The 20,629-nt window shown below is 52.1% G+C and overlaps 2 protein-coding genes across 2 annotated transcripts; one reads left to right on the top strand and one right to left on the bottom strand.

Moving 5' to 3' along the window:
- Positions 1–781: 781 nt before the first annotated feature.
- LOC100903108 (LIM domain-binding protein 2-like) lies at positions 782–5,884 on the bottom strand. The gene is made up of 8 exons (XM_029113237.1): positions 5,601–5,884; positions 3,693–3,795; positions 3,184–3,466; positions 2,888–3,075; positions 2,581–2,773; positions 1,963–2,028; positions 1,406–1,547; positions 782–1,073 (listed from the first exon to the last, which is right to left on the bottom strand). The coding sequence occupies exons 1-8, from the start codon at positions 5,882–5,884 to the stop codon at positions 782–784; spliced, it is 1,551 nt and encodes a 516-aa protein (XP_028969070.1).
- A 6,095-nt stretch (positions 5,885–11,979) lies between these two features.
- Positions 11,980–18,187, top strand: crp (transcription factor cropped). Its single transcript, XM_029113236.1, is given in 4 exon segments — positions 11,980–12,062; positions 15,539–15,707; positions 15,830–16,422; positions 16,487–18,187. Coding segments are annotated over 4 exon segments (1,161 nt in total). The 3' UTR covers positions 16,803–18,187.
- The last annotated feature ends 2,442 nt before the right edge of the window (positions 18,188–20,629 follow it).

The raw sequence follows: 20,629 nt of genomic DNA, 5'->3' as shown, positions 1-20,629 counted from the left end.
AAATTTTGTTCAGCTATCGCTTCCCGACTTCCCGTCTCTATGACAGAGATTGCGAGTCAGTCGGAGCGAACCGTGTTTCTCGCTTGAACTCAACCCCGAAAAAAAGTTTTCGGGCTGAGCTCGAGTGGACCAGGAACATGACCGCAAGCACCGATCTAGAATGTCGGGTGTAGCGTCCGCCGAGCGGAAGAACGCCCCCAAACCGAGAAGCACAAAAATACCGTATTCGAGACGTCGGCGGGATTTTGGAGGGAATGACCAAGTCGGCGCCGACGCTCGAGAGTTGAGAGAAGTCTCTCTCGACCGTCATCTGATTGCGCATATGACCGACGGTCATGATGAGCCGTCACTCAAATGCTCTAGTTGTCGATTCGCCTGCATTGAATGCAACGCGAAAAGGTTGCGTTTCTCATCCGACTGATCCGACGGAAAACTCAGGGAAGATAATTGGGATTTCGTCGGAAACTGAACCACCTTTCCATTCCCCACCGTGCATTCCCTTGCATTTTCCTTCCCCTCAAGAATGCTGCTATGGCTCCGAGAGTTTTGGGTACCGTTCGTTTGGGCTTTCCTTCCTCACCGCGCGTATACATAAAGTTCACTCATTCGTTGTAGTATTCCTTACCTATGACAGGTAAATGAAGATTTTGAATTGAAATAATTTCCCCTAAATTCGTCACGCATATCTGTGCGACCATCCAGCTGTCGCTTCTACGAGATCTGCCCTTCTCCGTCGTGCTTCCACTCGATTTGCATTCTGAGTGATAGAATACTATTTACATTATGAGTTTTGAGAAGGGCTTTTTTTCTCATCAGGAGGTCCACCGGGTCCCGCGCTAGCTCTATCAGGGTTCCAACCAAAATCTTCTCCTGCATTCTCCGGATCTCCAAGCACTCCGCCACCATTATTCGGTGGAGGTGGTTGAGCTGCTGCCGCATCGTATTGAGTGTTCTCTAACCGCGTTATTAGTCTCTCGTCCTCATCTCCGAATTCTCCCCCCATCAATGAGGGCTCTCCCACGACCATGACATCCTGCTCTCGCAGAAACGGTGGAGGCGGTGGGGTGGGGTAACTGCAAGATGAAACATCTTCTTAGGATAACTCTCAGGACCTACCTCCATTCATGTTCTCAAACTCAAGCTGCACTATTTCGCGTCCATATTCAACACGTCATTGCTCAGATATGAGCCCGAAGCCCGATACAACCTGGATCTAGTCTACCTAAATCAGGCATACACAGAGTATATCAGCCGTGTGTTCAGAAATGTATACGTCCATTTCTCAATCCGATATACTGCTTGGTGATGATCGAATCGAGATCACAATATTCAGGTCGAGCCGTCTCCACGACGGCGTATCGCTTGAACACCCACAATCATCCGCTCGATAGGTATTCGGACTCACCCTTGCGATCCTGGACCGCCCGGAGGTCCCCCCATGAAGGGTTGAGGGGGCCCCGGGCTCATATTCTTCTTTTTACTGCCAGCACCGGTCGTTGCCGTGGACGTCTTCCGCTTTCGCCGTTTGGAGGCAGGTCTCTGAGACTCTGTGGGGTTGCCATAATTAGTTTTCATGAATCGATCAGAAACTTCTCAGAAGCAAATTATTCGAGGGCATCAACTTAGTTCCGGCATGCAACAGGCTGATTCATGGATGTAGAGGTACGGATGAACATCGAGACGGCAACAGGCGAGGAGATCAATGGAAACACGTTTCCGACCCGAACATCGTTCCGAAGACTCAGGACGGCAGGTTGTATTCGATAATTAGGTCAAGAGAATAAATAAGCTACGACGCATTTTCCGAAGTCTCGAGCTGACACGGAGCTGAACACAACATACAGAGAACAAGACGAACCAATCGGAACCAAGGAAGATTACAGGGGAAAGAAGAATGATCAGCACGAGGCTAGGCGGACGCAAAATGAAGCAGGGTTAGTTTGAAGATCGATAAACACAAACCTAAGTCTGGGTTGGGCATCATTTTCATGTCGTTTGGTGGCATTGAAGCCCTGACCGGTGGGGGAGCTGGAGATTCAGAAAAAAGAATCGTTCTTATTAGAGACCGACCCAGGGAAATCAGAATAAGGGGAGAGATGAAACGACGTCTTGCCTCCCGCGAGCTCGATTTCGGAAAGAAAGAGCACGCGGTGAACCAAGGCTCTTCGATTAAGACACCCAGGCGACAGCTTTTGACTATTCCTCTTCATTCTGGATATGGCGGAGCGAAACCGTTTTTCGATCGAAGACGAACCGAGTAGCAGTTCCGAGAAAATGAAACCGAGGAACGAAACGATAAAAAATTCAGTCGTAACGAAGGATCAGTCAACATAGCATAATTCAATCCGAGATTTGCAGACGTTTCGAGTCTAAGACCTTTGTCGTCTAGACGTCACATCGTTGTCAAAATTCGTGATCAAGAGACCGGCAGTGTGAGAAGAGCGCTATTTAACACAAGCTTCAGCACACTATGCAGTTTATCTCGAGCCGGCTTCCGGCGCAGCGATTCGGGAAACAGCCACACGGTAGCGAGCCGCGGTCTCGAATCCGTGGCGGAGAGGTTTGATAGAAGCGGCTTACCTGGTGGAGCGACCATCCGCTGCCATTTTTGAAAGAGCGTAGTCTTCAGGCAGTCCCGTGGAGACAGTGTGTATGCCTTGTGCCGACTCATCAACTCCTGCATAGGCTCGAGGATCACACAAAGCCGCAGGTAGTTTAAGGTAGAACCTGTCAAGCCCTGCCGAGTGCAGTTCTTCGACATCTGGTCCATCACCTAGAGTCAAAGCAGCGCTCACTATGGGACTTGAGCTAAACAGCAGGATAATGATTCGATGGGGATTTCTTCTTTCGATAGATGAATGGGCAGAATCAGATCGAGCCCGCTCACCTGGGGGTCCTGATGCAGTGCGATGAGCGCCCTGGGCACCAGTTCCCGGTGCGTCCTGGTGGCGAAGTGCCAGCTTTTGATCCTCATGATATCTTCGATTGTGAACTCGACGATCAGCCGGCCCTCCGTCGCCACCAAGACTGCATTGTCTCGGGACGCCTGGTCCTTCAACGGGTCAGGACGGCCACCTAGGGTCGGATAGGCGGCGTTTATTCATGTAGATTATTCTCTGAGAATGAGCTCGTGAAAGCCTCTGGAATAAGGGATCCATCCGCTCCACAGATTTTATCACTCACCGGGGAATATAGGCGATGACGGTTTGCCGTGCGTCGTGTGCATGAAAGCTTGGTCGCAGTCGAGGGAGATGAACGAGTTATGAAAAGACTCTCGCGCTTGCTTCAGTTGGAACTGCAGCTCATTAACACCGCCATCGAAAATTGAGCGGAAATATCGTGGGATGAGGGTTCGCCCTATCGTGTAGCGCCTCGGCCCGTCCTCCAGACAAAACGTTAAGGTCAGAGTTGCGTCATCCTCGAAAAATTCTGTTGCAAACGCATCCCACCACAAATTGTCGCTGTCCTGAAATGCGCCAGATATCATGGATTAGGGGTGTACTCTCGGGAGCCGCCGAACCGCAGGTTGCCACGAATTGAATCGGGAATCATCCTGATAAATTCACAGTATCTACCCAGAGGATTCTAGAATAGATGCCCTGAAGGATGAACAATCGCTTTCCCTCTTCACTTCTTATGCAAGTCTATTCTACTTCTGCGGTAGAAAGGACCGAGAGCCCCGATGAACTCACCTCTGTTCGCTGGGATAATCTCTTGTTCATCTCGTAAATTCGATACTCTGTTTGGCCGAAGAATTGCGCGTGGTGCCGAGGCGGAGGTCTCGATGGGAATGGTCTGGAACGAAGAGCATGCTGTCATCTACAGGGAATTTTCGCTTGAAGGAATTCGGGATTCGAACCGGATGCTGAACCGCCCCCGATCGATATCCTAGAGCAATACATAGGTCAGGGATTTCTACTACTGAGACTTCGAGACCCTATGACTCCCCAGATTTTTCTCAGCCGGCCTGTCGTAGATTCCCCAAGAACGGTATTCCTTTCTCCCCGATCGCTCTGCGGAATAGCTCGCAGCAGATGAAGGTTGAGTAAAGTTATATGGGCCGCTCCAAGAACACGCAGAAGTCACTGAACTTAGCGGCCGAACGCGGCAGCTCGGTTTCATATGGTGCCGGTCCGACGCAGCGGAGTCGTTTCCAAAAAGCTTATTCTCCTTAGTTCGTCGAGACTTACTCTGATAAGACAGAAGCTATAGAATCGGGCACTCGAGATAAGCGCTCGGTAGCTCATGAAAGACGTGAGCGACGTAGCCCGTGCAAGAACAGGAGAGCCAGATGGAACAAGTGACAAATTGCACTCCAGCACTGGCATCGTATCTAGAGTCTGTGCCTCCGGACGGCTTTTCGGAACAAGTGGGTCGTTTCTCACCGCAAATGACCGGATGATGGATTCGGGTGGAAGAAATCCCGCACGATACCTCCGACCACTGTCATTTTTACTGGTTTCCGTACACTCGTCTTTGCTCCACGCTACAAAGACGGTAGGGAGCTACAATCCGATGCAGCTCATCACAACACCTCCCAGAAAAAACACCGGTGGCTGGGAATCAGAGCGCACGATGCAAATTCGTAATCGTCAACGACAGTGTTGACAGTGTGAATGTTCACTGTCGGCTCGAAAACGTCAATCAGATCCCAGAGCGAGTAACCCTCCCGGACGTTTTCGACGCAAGAAAAGGGGAACGCGAAGAATCTTCGACAAGTGAAAGCGTTTCTTTCTCCGGCGCTTCTTTGCGGGCGAGCAAGCGAGGGTGGGGGAAAATTATATCAACGGCGACCGTGTTTTCGAGGAGAGAGTCAGGAATAATCTTTCCTCCCCCTATCCGTCTGCTGTCGGTGCGCCGCAACTGCTGCCGAGACGGCGCACAACAGATGGAGCACCAAGAGACAACTCGCCGTGCTCGCGTCTGTGAGTGTCCGCCGTCTACCAACTGCCCAGTGCGCTCTTCCATGCCGTTTCAGTGTCAGTAGCAGAGCAGGAGCAGCAGCAGAAAGTGTGTATAAAGAAACGATGATGGCGCTGGTGGCCGGCCTGCTACGAGAAGGAACCACAGCGCTATATCTAAACTGATTAGACGCCGCCAAATCGGCGGGAGAAGGCGAAAGAGGGAAACTGCGTTCAGGAAAGTGGCGCGGCGGACCCGAAGTATGCGTAACGAGAATTCCGGCACTCGTTCATAGTCATTTCAAATTTATCGGCGTAAAGCGTGCGGATTCATCTCCCTTAAATTTCCGACGACCTTCCGGATGAATCGGAGAGTCGTAGCGTCTATGGTCGATGGGGTGGAATTCCTTATAGGTCTCCATAACGTTACTCCAGGTCGCTACAAGGATCGGAAAGCCCGGGGGGATTTACCCGATTGCATGCCTCAAATCCTAGGAGAAGTTTCCCGGTTTGCAAGGCATGGTCATAGATTTCGATGAGACATCGTGAAATTGGAGGCCGGGAATCGACGCGTGGCCATAGCTAATTCGGTTCGGAATCAGACTTGAGGAACTTGGGGCTATTTCCCGGGTCGAACAAGCTTCGGTAATTATGGTAATGAAAAACTGTTCGGAACGACTCTTCTCGATAAATACTCACGGTGGATGGGGAACCATATGCGGGTGAGGAGGAGGTCCATGAGGCGAATGCATAGGAGGCCCAGGGGGTCCATGAGGGGGCATCTGACCACCTGGACCCATCGGAGGTCCATGTGGGTGTCCCGGATGGGCAGGATGGCCCGGATGTCCGCCCAAACTATGTGGCGGAGGATGCGGAGGGTGAGGCGAGCCATCCATGCCCTTCCAATGGGGACTCCCATCGGGGGGACCCAAATCCCCCCCAGGCCCACCGCCGAAATTCACCGGCTCACGCTTTACGTTCATTCAATCTGTAATGAAAATTCGGATGATTTAGAGGATATACCTGCGTCGGGAGGAGGAAATCCGGTACGGGAAATAGAGTTCAGCAGTCTGGGTCAACTAGATGCCGGTTTCATCTTTCAATTTTTTCTTAGGGTACTGAGATCCTCCGAGACTCCAGTGACCGGAACCGACCAAGGACCATGGATTCCACTCCACTACGAGAGCGGGATTTTTCCTGCCTGCGATCTCCCTAATGGGGACCGCAGAATACGTATGTCTTTCTGAAGAAGCTCTCAAAAATCTCGGGAGTTCTCACATGATAAGTTCGTCATCCGGGACCGAGAGCTCAGCAATAGCTGAACGCGAGAATCGGAAATCTCATCGAACGCAAGAGTTAGCTCTGACCGAGTGTCGAGACTATCGAAATGTCTTCCGTCAGCTGGACTGTAAATCATCGAAACGCTCTCACGTGTCCAAGCAGCGCCTCGTATTTGCAGTTGCAGCGGTCCGAGCTCCAGGGAATGATTTCGAGCTTTGCGCAGCCATATAGGGTCCTCGTGAGAATACCGGAAGGGGGAAGACTAACCCGAATTTCACACGATAAACAGTCCTGGGTACGATCGCCGTGGGCAGCGAATACGGTAAGCGTAGGTCGACAAGGGGATCGGAGAAGCGTGATTCCCGATGTGATCAATACTTCAGGATCCACTCGACTTCCGGAGGAAGCAAGCGCAACAAATATTCTGTACCGTTCGTCTATTGACGCGCCGCATGGAGCTCCAATCTCGAGCCAGGAAGTTCGAGCTCCCATAAGATTTCAAGGGACGGGGACTCTCAAGGATCCCTCTCGACTCCACCGAAGAGCAGGTGTACTAGGGGAACCATGGATGTTCACCGACGGAGACTCGTGGGGAATTCGCAGAATTAGAACCTCACGCTCGAAAATCTTGCATTCCATGGCCTGCCCAGAGTTTCACAGGCTCGCCTGAGTATCGTATGAGAATCTCGGTTCCTACAGCGGGTCCACCAGCATCAGTGGATACGAGGAACGTCATAACGCCGCCCGCCAACATCTCCCGGCGCATACCGTTAAGTTGTGATGTTTGCACTCGAAAGTCGGGAGAGTGTGAGAATCCAGTTCATGCCGATAGACGAGCAGAGCCAGCTCGAGAGAGTGGAAGCCTCGAACGAAAAACACGTTTGACGTCGGCGGTATTCGAAAGCCCGGGAGCGTCGTCGTCGTCGTTGTTGCCGCTGCCGCTGCTGCGGCCGATGGCTTTCACAGGGTTTCGTTGTTCCTCCACAGACACCAAAGACCGGTTCGAATCGAGAGATACGAGTCCTCCGCACAAAGCACTGACGCAAACCGCGCCGATTCTTACCTCCTCTTCATCCAGACGATGATATTTTGAGCTCCTAGTCGCCTCTGGCTTTACACACCACCGCTCAATCGCCGCCGACTTACTTTGTTTGCAAGCTGTCACCAAATCAATGAAACGTACCACACGGATCCACGCCTGGTTCGAGTTGTGGTACGCAATAAAATAAGGTTCACTCGACGAAGATTTCAGCTAGGGTGCAGCGACACTGCGCAAACACGAGTTTTCGCTTGAGAGGCGCCGGTAGGACTGGCGGAAGCTCGGTTGCCGGTGCGCCGGCGCTTTCAACGTATTCTCGCTCAAGATTCTCTGCATGCCGGCTGCGTACCGCCCGGCGGAAGCGCTTAGTTTCAGACTATTCTTCGACGTTTTCTATGCTCCTGTCTTAGGCAAACCTCGAACAGAGGCTACGCCGAGGATTCCTCGAACCTTCGGTCTCCTCGAGATGAGCAGGAATTCCCGGAAAACCCGAGCGCTCTCCGATAAGCCGGCTGGAATTTCGTTCCCTGAAATCCCGCTCCTTTCCCCATAGGCTCCAGGGGACTTCGCTCTGGTAGACACCGATGCGGAAATCTTGTATCCGGTGAAGGGGACCCTCGTAGGCGGGACTTGAGGGGCATTTGCCCTGCCTGACCCGCCGATTCAGACTCTGGTCAGCAGCACTCCTTGAAGCCGAACTTGCCAGAACTCCTTGAATGAAGCACAGTCAGATGCGGAACGTCTCCTAGGGAAAGCCTTCCGAGAACTCTGACTTCATAGGGATAGGGAAGATCGTTCTTCTCGGAGTGATCTCCCTGTTTCGAACGAGATTCAACAGATGGAAGGATCGGTGATCATCCGGCTTGGAAGGAGTTTTCCTCATGAGTTAATCTCATTGGTTTCTGAAGTCGGCCGCGGTGTTCCGTGGAGGATAAGGGGCTCGGCTGCAAACCTTCTTATCGGAACTCCGGACTCCTTTAGTCTGAGCAAGCCCGTTTCGCCTCCTCGCTCACGATGAGCCTTTCAGCAGGAGGGCCCGGAAATCGGCTCGCACTAGACCTCCGTAAGCATGTGAATCAATTTGCACATCTCCAGCGAGTGCATCGATAGTCTCGTTATCATCCAGGAGGGCGAGCCGCCAGACCTTCGATTGGCCGCTCTCAGGTGCTCGTTGGAACCCCTCTGAAAAGTTGGTTCCCTGGTACAAGCTCAGACACCTCCGGGATCCTCGTAGATGATATTCTTGGAGAAACGCAGTCAGCATTCGTCTCTTTGGGTATTTTTTTGCTTCTCCGCGATAGGGGCTCTCAGGGGAAATGTGCAGTCAAGATCCGCTGCTGAGCGATGTACCATTGCCCCTCGACCGGAAATGAAGGCGACAGAATCTGGGTGCAAGGTGAAGATCTCTCGGCGCTGTGAGCACTAGGATCCGACACTTTGCGGTTTCCGTTCTCCGAGCCCTGAGAAGCAGGAGGAGAACTCATTGAAAGAGCGAGCCGCTTGAAGAGAGCAAGCAGAGCTGAACTAAACCTGACAATGTCCCGGGAGAATTCCATCGTTTAAGAGAGATGGTGCTCCGACAGCTTCGGTCCTAATTAGCATCTTGAAAATGGTTTCACTTCACTCAAAGTGTCGAATGTGATCGGTCAAATGTCGACAGCGCGAAGGGAATAAGACTCTCGACTCCGTCCAGGCATAGAGAAGCTCAACGGAGCAGAGACTCCGATGATCAGGGAGGTCCACCGGCCGAAATAAATCCGCGGCTATCGGAATTTCAGGAATTGCGGAGTAGGAGCGCCGAGATTTTCTACTCAGCGTCAATCTGCGCGAGGCTTAAGGCTCGAAACCGACCCTTGGCTCAAAGGCCCTCGTCAGTTCTCTTGACGGGCAGGGCTTGGGTCTTCGCAGGTATCGTCTCGTTGACTGATGGCTTTTGCGTTTTGCAATCGATCGATGAGGGACATCGTCTTCCGTTCCGGAGCTCCCATGTATTTGGAGCTGTTCATCCGCCCCCATAGGAACCGCAATGCCATCGCTGCTTCCATCGAGTTCTTGGATTTATAGAGGCATCATCCACAGATCCATTCATTTTTGCTGAATAACCAGATCTGGAGGTCCAGTTCCTGTGCCCCAACACCGTCAGGCTTCAGGTATCTGTTACTGTCCGATTCCGCTGTTTCACACCATTCCATGACAGAACAACCAACGGGAACTCCCTCTGAGACTGACTGAATGATTATTCATACAGCTACCGTGTTTTTACCTCCCGAAATTATGTCCCCTTCGTTGACAGCCAGGAACATCCCTTTCTGCGCCACCTGCACTCTCCCCGTAGACGGCAGAGGGTTTACTGTGTCGCTGCTTCTCTCTACCGTCGGCGTCGTATCCAAGCGAGAGCTGATCGAAGCGGCTCTCTGAATCGAGCTACCGTTCCTTTCGGAATTCGAGCTTGCTCGAAATGTGGCCATCAAGCTGAGAATCGAGGATCTCGACGAGAAGTCTTTAGTTTTTCCGGGAATCCGCAGGAGAAAGGGAAGCTATTCGTTAATCAGGGTCGCGCGCGCCAAAGCTGGTCCTTGGGACAGCAGATATCCTTGGTTTCGCGGGTGCTGAAGTCTACGCCGAAACCCGTGGAGGACCGTCGGGGTGCGGGCGTTCCGTACCAGACTTGGCAGTCGGAGATGGAGACCAGAGGAACACCAAGAGGAATAAGCCTGAGATCTAGGATCCGTTCATGCGCTCCATAGACTCGACTCCGTGGAACGAACTCTCCGGGGCGCGGGGGGAGGCATCCCGGCTAGGGATCTTCAATTTCGACTGTTGGTCTCGTGTACGCGATCTCGTTTGCCCCATAGATTCCTCCATCCAAGGAGATGGGCCGGTATTCGGGCTCTGAGAACATCTACAGTGAATCCGCCGATATAGTCGATTAGAGCGAGCCGTATCCCTTGCTCCGGGCATGAGGCTTTGCGAGAGGCTTGTCCGCGAAGCAGAATTTTCAGACTTCGGGTCAGAGGGCACCGAATTCTCCCGATTCCCCGTTCCTGGTTTGGGAGTCAGGACTTCCGACCGCATTTTCTGGAGGGTGTCCTGCAAATGTTTTTCTCCCGTTCAACACAGTCATGATATCTTATTGTTAGAATATTAATTTCGCTCCGCTTGGACTTAGTGCTGAATCATGGAGCACAGGGATTCACACATCAAGGTGCATGTGGAATCGGCACATGGTCGCACATCGAGAAACGTGCGTCGACTGACATTGGGATCATACGGAGAAGGTGCGATTCTTGCTGAGAGGAATTATCGCGGCACTCTGTTGGGTCTCGCTCACATGATAGGCAGATGATTTGCATAGAGTCAAGCATGAAAGGTGAACATCCTGCTCTTGGCCGATCAAAACTTGAAGCAGGATCAATTTTGATAGATTGATAATACTCAACTCCGGAGTTCAGATGAAGCCTGCGGAGCTCGTCCGTTAGAACTTGCCACGGGGAACGAGCCAAAGTGAGAGTGTTCCACACTACACTCATAACGCCCTACACCTAGTTGGGAAGTCGCAGGATACGAGCGAAAACTGTCGTATCATCCACGTAGTTCTCACTCCACCGAAATCGGCCGGAGCAGCGCATGGTAAGCCGCTCATTGACCAACTCCGCAGATGGACGTTGCTGGCGTTCGACACCACTTATCCTCAATCGATTCCCCCGCGAAAGGAAAACTCGCCGGATTCCGTTTCATTCATAGAATCAAATTTCGGCTCCCGAAATTCCGGATCATGCGCCACCTCAGGAGTAAAAAACCTGAAGACGACAGAAGGCATGACTGGCCAAAGAAAGCTCCGGTGCACCCTCCCCATGAATTCGAAAAGTACTCTAGGGTCGCAACAATCCTTATCGGCTCTGGAGAACTGGAAATGTGGGACTTTCGACACCCAATCGCTGTATATCTTTCGCTGCAGAACTCCCTCCAACGGGGGAGTCGCACCGGATACTTTCCGTACGAAATGTAGGGAGACTCGAGTCCCTCTGCAGAAGTATGAGCTATGGGTTCCGTACCCAAGGTACGAAAACTCGCAATTCCGAATGCGGAATACGGGAACTTCGACCCCGCGCGTAGTCGCTGAGGGAAGTTGGGATTCAGCGCTAAATCTGTGGGGGCTGAGGACAGACTTCCCGAGCAAGTGAAGATTCCGAGGTCCGAGTACGGCATGCATTCAATCGACACGCAGGCAGAGATCATCGAATCATCTTTAACAATCACACATGGTGAAGATGAAGATACTAATCGGTTCCATTTTTCCCAGGGTTCAGTTGCGTCTGGCCCCCTTCTGGGGAATTGACCCTTCGTCCCTCCTTGGCGGGGCAAAAATCCCCTTCAAGACCTTCCAGACTGTCGAGCCTCGAGTCTTCAGCGACATCAGCGCGGACGAGCTCGATTTCCCCGAGCCAGCCCCTTGGCGCTTGCGCAGCAAAAGCTGCCGCCGTCGCCACCCATCTCCACAGTGGTGTGTGTTGTGTGGTGAGGCGACCCCAGCGACCTCGGTGGAGGCGGTTCGAAACTCGACGGCGTCCCGAGCGGGCGCCATGATACTTTTCGCCCAACCGAGTCGCGCTGCTACGGGCTGGCTAACTGGCTGCTGCCGCGTTCGTGCTGCACACGACTGTGTGTTGGTTGGTTGTGTGCGCTGACCAGCTGTGCCGCGTACTGTACGATCGTGTTTTTTTTGAAAATTTCTCTTGATTACCGCTTGGAAAGCTGATGGAGAAGCAAGTCGCGTCAGGACGACGGGCTATGTCGGAGTTTCGGCGTCAAGAAGAGGAAGTTATAGGCAGTCTCTGCCGGTAAGTTGTTTGTCTTGCTTGGTGTGTGTGTATCAATGTGCCTCTCGTGAAGTGGAGTCAGCGTGCTTCGTGCCGCCAGCTGATTTTGGTCGAACTCATCAAACATATCGTACTAAATACTTCTGGAACAGTATCTCGGAACTCCTACGATATGTCTCGGTGGGATTTTGAGCGGAATTTGCCTTTTGTTTTGTGAGCTTTCGGAACGATCAGCCGACCGCCCTTGCGGGTTCGCCCAGCTGATCGGCATGTGCTCGAGAAAAATCGTAAAAAACTGAATTTCTGAGCGTCTGTTTCAAGCGAATCTATCGTTGCCGAGTTCCCGCGGCTTCTGGCGGGGATTAACCGCTCGAGGATCCCAGCTCGGGATACATTTCGCGATGACGCCGTTTGGCGCCAACGGTGTTTTCCGCGTCGACGCGTCTCGAAACCTGCGGTTTTCACCTTAGACGCACCCGCAGTGATAATGGAGATCGATTCTCTGCGGCGTGGTTGGGATTACGCGCGAAAAAAAGTCTATTTGAGCGAAATTCTCTGCGCGACCACGTGGTGTCCTGATCAGCTGATGGGAGTCGGCTTTTCGCGTCAGCTTTGCATCGGGTTCGCGTGCTTGACGTTATTATACGTTCATTTTGGATGCCGATCCCCGCCTAGGACCGGGATCGATTTTGCTTTTGAGCTTCGAGTCAATGTGTTCAATCACGGGAAGTAGCGTCGCTGTGAGCGAGGCCTAACGCCTGGCTCGACAGCTGATTGTCGGCCATGTTGGAGTCAGGTGACGGCGAGACGACGAGAGTCTCTGTGCGGCTGCCGCCGCCGCGGCCGCTGCTGCCGCCGCTGGCTGCTGGTGATGCTATTGGCGGTGGCTGCTGCTGGTTTGGAACCAACGCTTTCATAATTTCTGTGTACTGGATGCCGCGAGGCTTCTCGAAAGCGGTCAAAACAGCAGTATTCGCTTCAGTTCTGTGGTCTGTCTGTTCATGGAATGTTGTTTAGAGGATCGTCCGTGATCGACAACGAATACGAGCGATACGAAAGCGCGTGTGTGAATCCGTTCGGGATAGAGCAACCCTGTATAAGCCCCATTGCACAAGAGCGGTGAACGAGGAACACGCTTGTTTACGGCTTGTATTCCTAGCGTCTGATCGGCATGGTGTTGTTCAGTAGACGCGATCCGCGTCGTTCCCAAGAAAATGGGTGAGTAGGAACCCTGAGCGCTTCGACGAGACGGAAATACGAACGAATCGCCACCAAACCAGCGTGAGATTCCATCGAGCGGACGGGCATCGCTGGATTCTCGCTGACCTCTAGTATCTACGATCCGTGGCAGCGGCTGAATCCCGCTTGTTGTGGTGCGCGGTGTCTATCACATGAAGCGAGGCAAAAACAGCTGGCTCAAGCGCTGGATGTTCGCGCCAAATCTGGTGGACATGGTGTCTGTCGGTATTTCCGGCTGATACATAGAAGACCCGACAGGCTGGGCTCTCCGAACAACCGCCGCGGCGGCCGGCCGCTGCCTCGTGTGGCTTATCATCGGCACGTCGAGAGCGGGGATCCGACGCTGCCTCCGTCTAGTTCGTCGTAGCTAGTCTGGCAACGGCTACAGTCGCCAATCATTTTGCCGTCACCGTTCTGAGCGAGGAGTTTCTGTCTGGTGGTCGGGGGCGATGGCCCTGAGGCCTTGAGATGCCCGCCGTAGGCTTTGCTTGCTCGCTGGCTGACTCTCCGGCCGGTTCGCCCGGAGGGTTGCCCATGCGAGCGGCCCGTCGACCGGCTGGCACGCCGGCCGGCCGGCGTTCGGCTCGACGCTCGGCTCATTATGAAGAAAATTTCCTCCCCTAGAAGGTCATCTGTCGAACGTCTATCCGGAGTGAGCGGGCAGAAAAAACATAATGGGACGGACCCTGCGTTGTAGGCAGAAAGCAATCCCCATCGAAAGCTAGCTGTCCACGCTGAAAATTATACGGAAGAACAGAAGTGAAATCGGGGATCGTTGCGGCGGACAGTGCGCGTTTCTCGGAGTTCTGCGGCCGAGGCGGTGGCTTCAGCGGTTGCCGTTGGTGCCGCCGCCTGGTCGCTCGGTTCTGTTGAGCGTTTCCTTCCCGAGCGAGACTACAACTGGCTATGGAGAGGCTACGACGCACTTCTCGACGCCTGTTGGTCAGCCCGTCTGACCGTCTCTTTACCGTCGTCGGATCGCGGACTGAAAAGACGGATTCGATACGATAATCATCGTGCCGGTAATAATGAAAAATTGACGATGCTGATAACGAGGCAGAGATGCGCGATAGCTGAGCACAAAGACTTTCGATTTATCCCTTGTTCCGCGTCCCTCGTGAGCTCGAGAAAATTCAAAGCTTCATTTGATAGTTCAGTCGGTGTTCGTCAGTACATGGCTTTCCGCGGATGCTCTCGCTCCCAGCTGACCGACTGATCGATTGCCCAAGCGGATCCATTTCGTTGCACTAAACTTAGCGCTCGGATTCCGAGAACTCGATGCGCAGAATCCTCGACGGTGAAGCACCACGTGCTTGCTGGGAGTTCTCGTCTTGGCCCGAGAGGACCATGCTAGTCACAACGCCCAGAAGGACGGTTCTTTGGACCGCTCGCTTATACCTATCTCTTTTGTTTCCTCTACGTGATAAGAGGAGAAGAAAAAATGTCGATTCTGCAGATTGAGTCACAACAACAAGCAACTACGCCGTCGACCCAGACCGTTCTCGCCAGAACCACCGTAGCACGCCATTGTGACCTGTCAGCTGATTCGGGATCACCCGATATCGCGGGGCAGTCCGTCAGTTGAACAGCTGGGCAGGATCGACGGCAGGAAACATTGTTGGAACAACGGATGGAAGTCGGAGAGACTCCCGCGGCTTATTCGCGGCCTCGGTTGGCTCTTGCGAGCAGCTGATCGAGTAAGGTCTCCGTCCTTGTTCATTCGATTCAATCGGAGCCAGCTGATTTCAATACTCATAATTCCTGGGATAATTCGTGGGGAAATCCCCGGATCAACTCTCTTCCGTGATCCAAGATCAGTAGGGTCGGCCGATAAGCCTTCCGCATTCCTCCGAGCTTCCGGATTAGGCGTCGATCGAGAAGCTACCGTTCGATGCGGCCTGCTCCCTAGGACGTGGAACGCCGGGGCATCCGCAATGAATCACGCCATTACGCGTACAAGGTCTCGCCGAATACGCGGGAGCGAGATCTGTGCTGAGCGCTCCGCGCGCTTGCAGTAATCGGAGTACCCGATCTGAGGAGATCTATTTCTGCATCGAAACTTTGAATGCTTTCTCAAAGAGACCAACCGAGGATCGAAGGGTCGGAGAGCAGCTGTGCGTCTACTCTTGCATAACAACTGTATTCTTCAAAGTCTTTTTCTACGTTTTCCTCCTTTTCTTTTCGGTAAATGCGCACGGGATGTAAGTTGAGCTAAGACTGGCGACACGGATTGTGAAACTTTGCTCTCAATATTCCAGGCTGGGCAACCGAGGTGCGATTTCGCCCAAAGCTCAAATCGAACAGGAAAAAAGAATTCGACGAGAGATCGCCAATTCTAATGAACGAAGACGGATGCAGAGTATCAATGCTGGTTTCCAGTCATTGCGAGCTCTGCTGCCCCAACGAGATGGCGAGAAGATGAGCAAGGTGAGTTGAGGACTTTTTGGTCAAGCTCTTCATTGACCACTCCTGACAGCCGACAGGTTATACGTAATCGGGATTTCGAGGCCAAGCGGCGTGGATACGAAAATGTCACTCGAACCTTCCAGGCTGCCATCCTCCAGCATACCGCTGAATACATCTATCAGTTAGAGGCTGAGAAAACCCGGCTGTTGTCACAACAATGCACTCTCAAACGCATTCTCCAGCAACACGGTCTAGGGTCCACTTCAGCTAACGACTCCGACAACTCGGACTCCGGTGGTAAAGTTCCTGTCAAACGTAAGAGAACTGTCGAGAGTATCGAAAGCGCTGACGAAGGAATCGGAATGAGTCCGTCCCACTGCGAACGAGAGCTCATCTGCGACCTCAAGTACCAGCTGGATCGCGAGCGAGAAATGCGTCGGGCGGCTGAACGCAGAGCCGAACAGGCAATGAACGAGCGGGACGGTCGTGTGAACCTGGTCATTGAGGAGCATTCCTCGGAAGCCGAAGAATACATTAAGGAGGAGATGGTTGAGGAGTGCACCGAAGAGTTTGTGGTCACAGACGACCTGCCTCAGGATCTCAGCTGCGCCACGGCGACAGGTATCCCACAACAAGAAATCACTGTCATCTCGAAACCATCCGTCGTCGTTCTCCCCGTTCATGGTGTCAACATGGTAGCCGCTCAGCAGCTGACGCCGGCGCCCTCACCTCCGAGGTAGGATGTCGCGACACACAGATCTCACTCGTACGGACCAGAGAGATTTATCGTTTCACGTCAGGCCGCACTTACGCTCGGTATCTTAATCGGTAATATCCGTTTCCAGGTGCCATTCGCCATCGGTGACGAATTCTTCTTCTCTCAACAATCCCGCCGTGACTTCTCGCAAGAACTTGGACACGATCGTCGAGGCCATTCGGCATTTGGAAGGAGATCACATGTTCAACGAGCGAAGGCCCGACGAAAACTGTCGCGCGAATAACTCTCTCAGCGACTCAGGCGTCTCCCGCTCTGAAACCGTAATTGTTCGCTCGTCGATAGTGACTACGCCGAGCTCGAAAGCGACGCAGCCCTCCGCGGCGGCCGACAGACGCTAAGTGTTTAGTTAACGAAGTGTCTGTAGAATGAACCAATTGTACGTGACAGAGAGACAGACGTGCTCGCCGGAAATTCACACAGAGGCTCCATTCATACGACGACGACGACGACAACTACAACAACAAGAACAACTACAACAACATCAAGCACCCACATCGAATGCCTACCAATTCACCAACCACCCACACTTACATCTCGTATATTGAGTGAGCAGATAGCATGTAAAAACTACTTGATTGGCAATCTGCGCGGGCGTCGACCACGAGCATGAGTTGCTTACCACTACGAACAAGCGAACACTCCGAAAAGACTCAGGCCAACATACTGTTACTGTTACACATGGTTCGTCGCTCTTTCATAGAAACACGTAGCTGAATCGAGACCTGAGTTCGGACAGGCTGTAGAAGTTCACGCTTCGGAGGATCTCTCTCGATCGGGGAATTCGGTTTGCAATTCGATTGCGTGGGGTTGGAATTGAGTAAGCGACATCTCCACGTAGTGTCAGTGTACGTCTGTTCTCAGTCTGCCGCGGGTCAGGTTCCTCTTCGAAAGACGCTGATGGTGATGATGAAGATGGATTCGATCATCGTACTTGAGATCAAGATGGAATTGAAGAAGTAGACGCCGATACGCCCGATTGATATGGGCGCGTATTCATATGGGGGCGAGATTGGCTGGCGGATCGGCGCAAAGCTACGGGGAAGTATGGGAAAAAATTGTCTGCTGTTGTCGTCGTTGCCACCATTCTGGTTGATTCGATAAACTCGTATCCGGTGGTGAGAAATACTTATCGGTGGGAGTGGTGATGACGATGATCGATGCAGAGGAACATACATACTAGCCGGTGAAGAACTTCAGAACGAAGCGACAAATCTCCGCTTCTTGGTCATTCATGAATTTGATGATGGTGATTATGATGTTAGAGATTGATTCCTATTATTGCTACACTAGAGTGCTCCGCTAGGATAATGATGATGCGATTGCATAAGCTGGAGAGAAGATTTCTTCTAAGAAGAACTTTCACCGGAAACCGGAAGAGAGATAGAGAGCCAATCGGATTAGTCGTCCCATCCCCTTCGGAGAGCGAGCGGAGGTGCATCGCAAGCAAGTGGGATCGCAACCGCAATTGTTTTCGATTCGATCCTCGAGCTTCTACGGAACGTATTCCCAAGAAAAAAATTCCCCCATTCTCCGGAGAAGCGAAGAAATGAGAACGCCCATCGGATGCCCCAGATCAATTGATATTGACGAAGAGTTGATCTCCCAGTGAGCAATGTCCCGGTCGATAACGGTCACCTGCATCAAGGTGCCGAACTTTGTCAGCGTGGGGCTTGTTCGCGGTTTCTTTAATTCTCTTTGAGTATTTCGAACAAATGAGTGTACAGTCGACCTCCCGGGCGTTTTCATTTCATTTGAGGAGCAGATTGCCACTTCTAGTGAGTTCCTCCGCTAATGTGTGCTCCGCCTGTGGGTCACGCGAACGGTCGGAGCGCGTCGAGTCGCATCGACCGTTCTGGATTCTCATCTCCTCCAGCAGTCTCGCCACCGCAAACAGGTGACAAGCTGAAAATTCGACACTTTTAGCCGAAAGCGATCTGAACTCCCTCTCTATCTCTCTTCGCTCGATTCCTTTTCGGAGTCCCTTTTCTTGATGTCATCTCTTCACACCCGTCGACACGTCCCGGGACGAACACTGCCGCTTGTTGTATTCGCTCCTTGAATCAAATATTCCTCCTGAAACTGTCGGGACGCGCGATGGGTTCGTGGATTGACGATCGCACTCTTGGCGGGTTTTTCGGGCGACGAGTCGATCGTACACCGAATCTGTGGGTTTTTCCGAAACTCTTCCGGATCGGTCGCATACTCGCGCACCCGAAAGTCACATTGTGTGCGTCCTCGAGTGTTTTGCGTACGTTGTTTTCCCTGAATTTCTTTGTCTTGTCTTGGCGACAAGTATTGTAGTAAGACCCTGAGATCCCCCTCATCGGGACTAGGGATAAGCTTCACACGCTCACGTAAATTAGTTGTGAAGATCACACGGGGCCGCTGCTGCAACTGACTCGAAATTCCTCACTGTCTGTCCAAGTATCGGCTGGTTCGGCGTTTGCCTCCCCGAACTTCCGCGGATCAAATCAGTTGCTCCCGAAGGTAAATGAGACCCACTACTAGATGGACTTTGAATACGAACATTGTCCATTTGGTGGCGTCATGATATCTCATGATGCCGTTGATGAGGAAAAGAGTAATAGTGTCCGTAATTTATTGCTTGGGTAAACAAATCTCAAGCGGCGGCTACTGCTCGATGTCGAGATGTACCACGTTTCGTGTTCACCGTTGCTCTCCGTCTTCGCTCGCCTGACGAGCTGTGGTTCTTGTGTCGAGAGACGATTGGAGTCTTGTTGTAAAAGCAGAGCACATCCGTAAGCCACCACGTAGAGGAGAATACAGACCGAACAAGTCGAGCGACCGATGTTCATCGATCGTCTGTCGATAGAATTCTCCGCCCCCCCTCCCTATGTATCACTCATCGGTTAGCTCGGACTTTCATTTTCTACTTCGAAGTCTCATCCATCCTCTGAGAATCCATCAATCAATTTGTCAATGTGTTTTTGGAGAACCGAGGTCTGCTAGCATACATCGTGTTCGTGGTCAATCAGGCGGTTCGAATCGATGTGCGAGAAACGGCAGGACCGATCTCAAAATCAGAGTCCCTGAGGGAGGCGGCACCCCAAGAAGCTGGTTTCAGGAGCTCTCTGCTTGGCATTAACTACCAAAAAAGCGGTTTCGCCTGAATTCTTGAGCCATCGGTCTGCAAACGTTCCTACCGGACTCCGATCGAAGAAGCTTTACGTCAGACTCTCTACAAGATTTTGACATTCGGACCGAGAGACACGACAGCATGAATGGTACGCGAACATATTAGACTCCAGCGGGGGAACGTGTCACAAAATGGGCTCGAGTTGCGGGTGTGGATGGTTCAGCTGAACGTCATTGTTCCCTCAGCCGCGTCTCTCACGATGAGCTCCAAAGTGGAAGCTCATTTAAAGATTCTCGACCAAATTGAAGTTTTCCTAATTCCCCTTGACGAGTTCGACCGTCAGACCAAGAATCTTAGTTCCGGTATTTCCACCCAATTAGGAGCTTGCGACTCTAAGCGCTCAGCGCAATTCATTTGCTTCATAGGGTCGTTGAAGTTCGAAAGTACCAAGTGAGGTTGCTTTCCTCCTTCTCTCGCTCAAATCCATATCCATTCGTCGGAGCTTTCGTTCTTGGGCTTCTCTTTTGTTTGTTGATCCCGGAGCTCTCGTCCCTATGACGAGTTTGTTGACTCAGTCAGACCTTTTCGCATTATTTTGATTCGAGCGAACGAGTTCGAGAAGCAGTCAGACACGGGAACAAAGAGAAAACACTTTAAATATTTCCTAGCAACGGCATTCGGCTGCACGAGGAGCAGCCCGTTCTTTTTTGGTTGGATTGCAGATTCCTCACACAAGAACTCCTCGGAAACCATGGGAGCTATCACTCTCGAGGTCATTATTATAATTATTATATTATCATCGTCCCGGCACCTCTGCACACTTAACCTCTCGACAAAATTACACGATTCTACTCAGAGGCGCAGTTTTGAGACAGGCTGACATTTTATTGCATTTTCTGCCGCTCCGGACAGAGTGGGCTCGGGGTTGTGCATCCGGGGTCCTCTCGTCCTGGACTTATTTCAATATTGGACTCATCCATCGTCAATCGAGTTGATTTGAATCTGTGGGGAACGGCGATCGCTGATCTATCTGAATCTGAGCATGTATCGCGATTCCATTGACTCCAG

This window comes from Galendromus occidentalis, unplaced genomic scaffold (assembly GCF_000255335.2).
Source record: "Galendromus occidentalis unplaced genomic scaffold, Mocc_1.1 scf7180000076440, whole genome shotgun sequence".
Taxonomy (NCBI): Eukaryota; Metazoa; Arthropoda; class Arachnida; order Mesostigmata; family Phytoseiidae; genus Galendromus; species Galendromus occidentalis.
The sequence above is the reverse complement of the archived record's forward strand: the minus strand, read 5'-3'. Positions and strand labels throughout refer to the sequence as shown.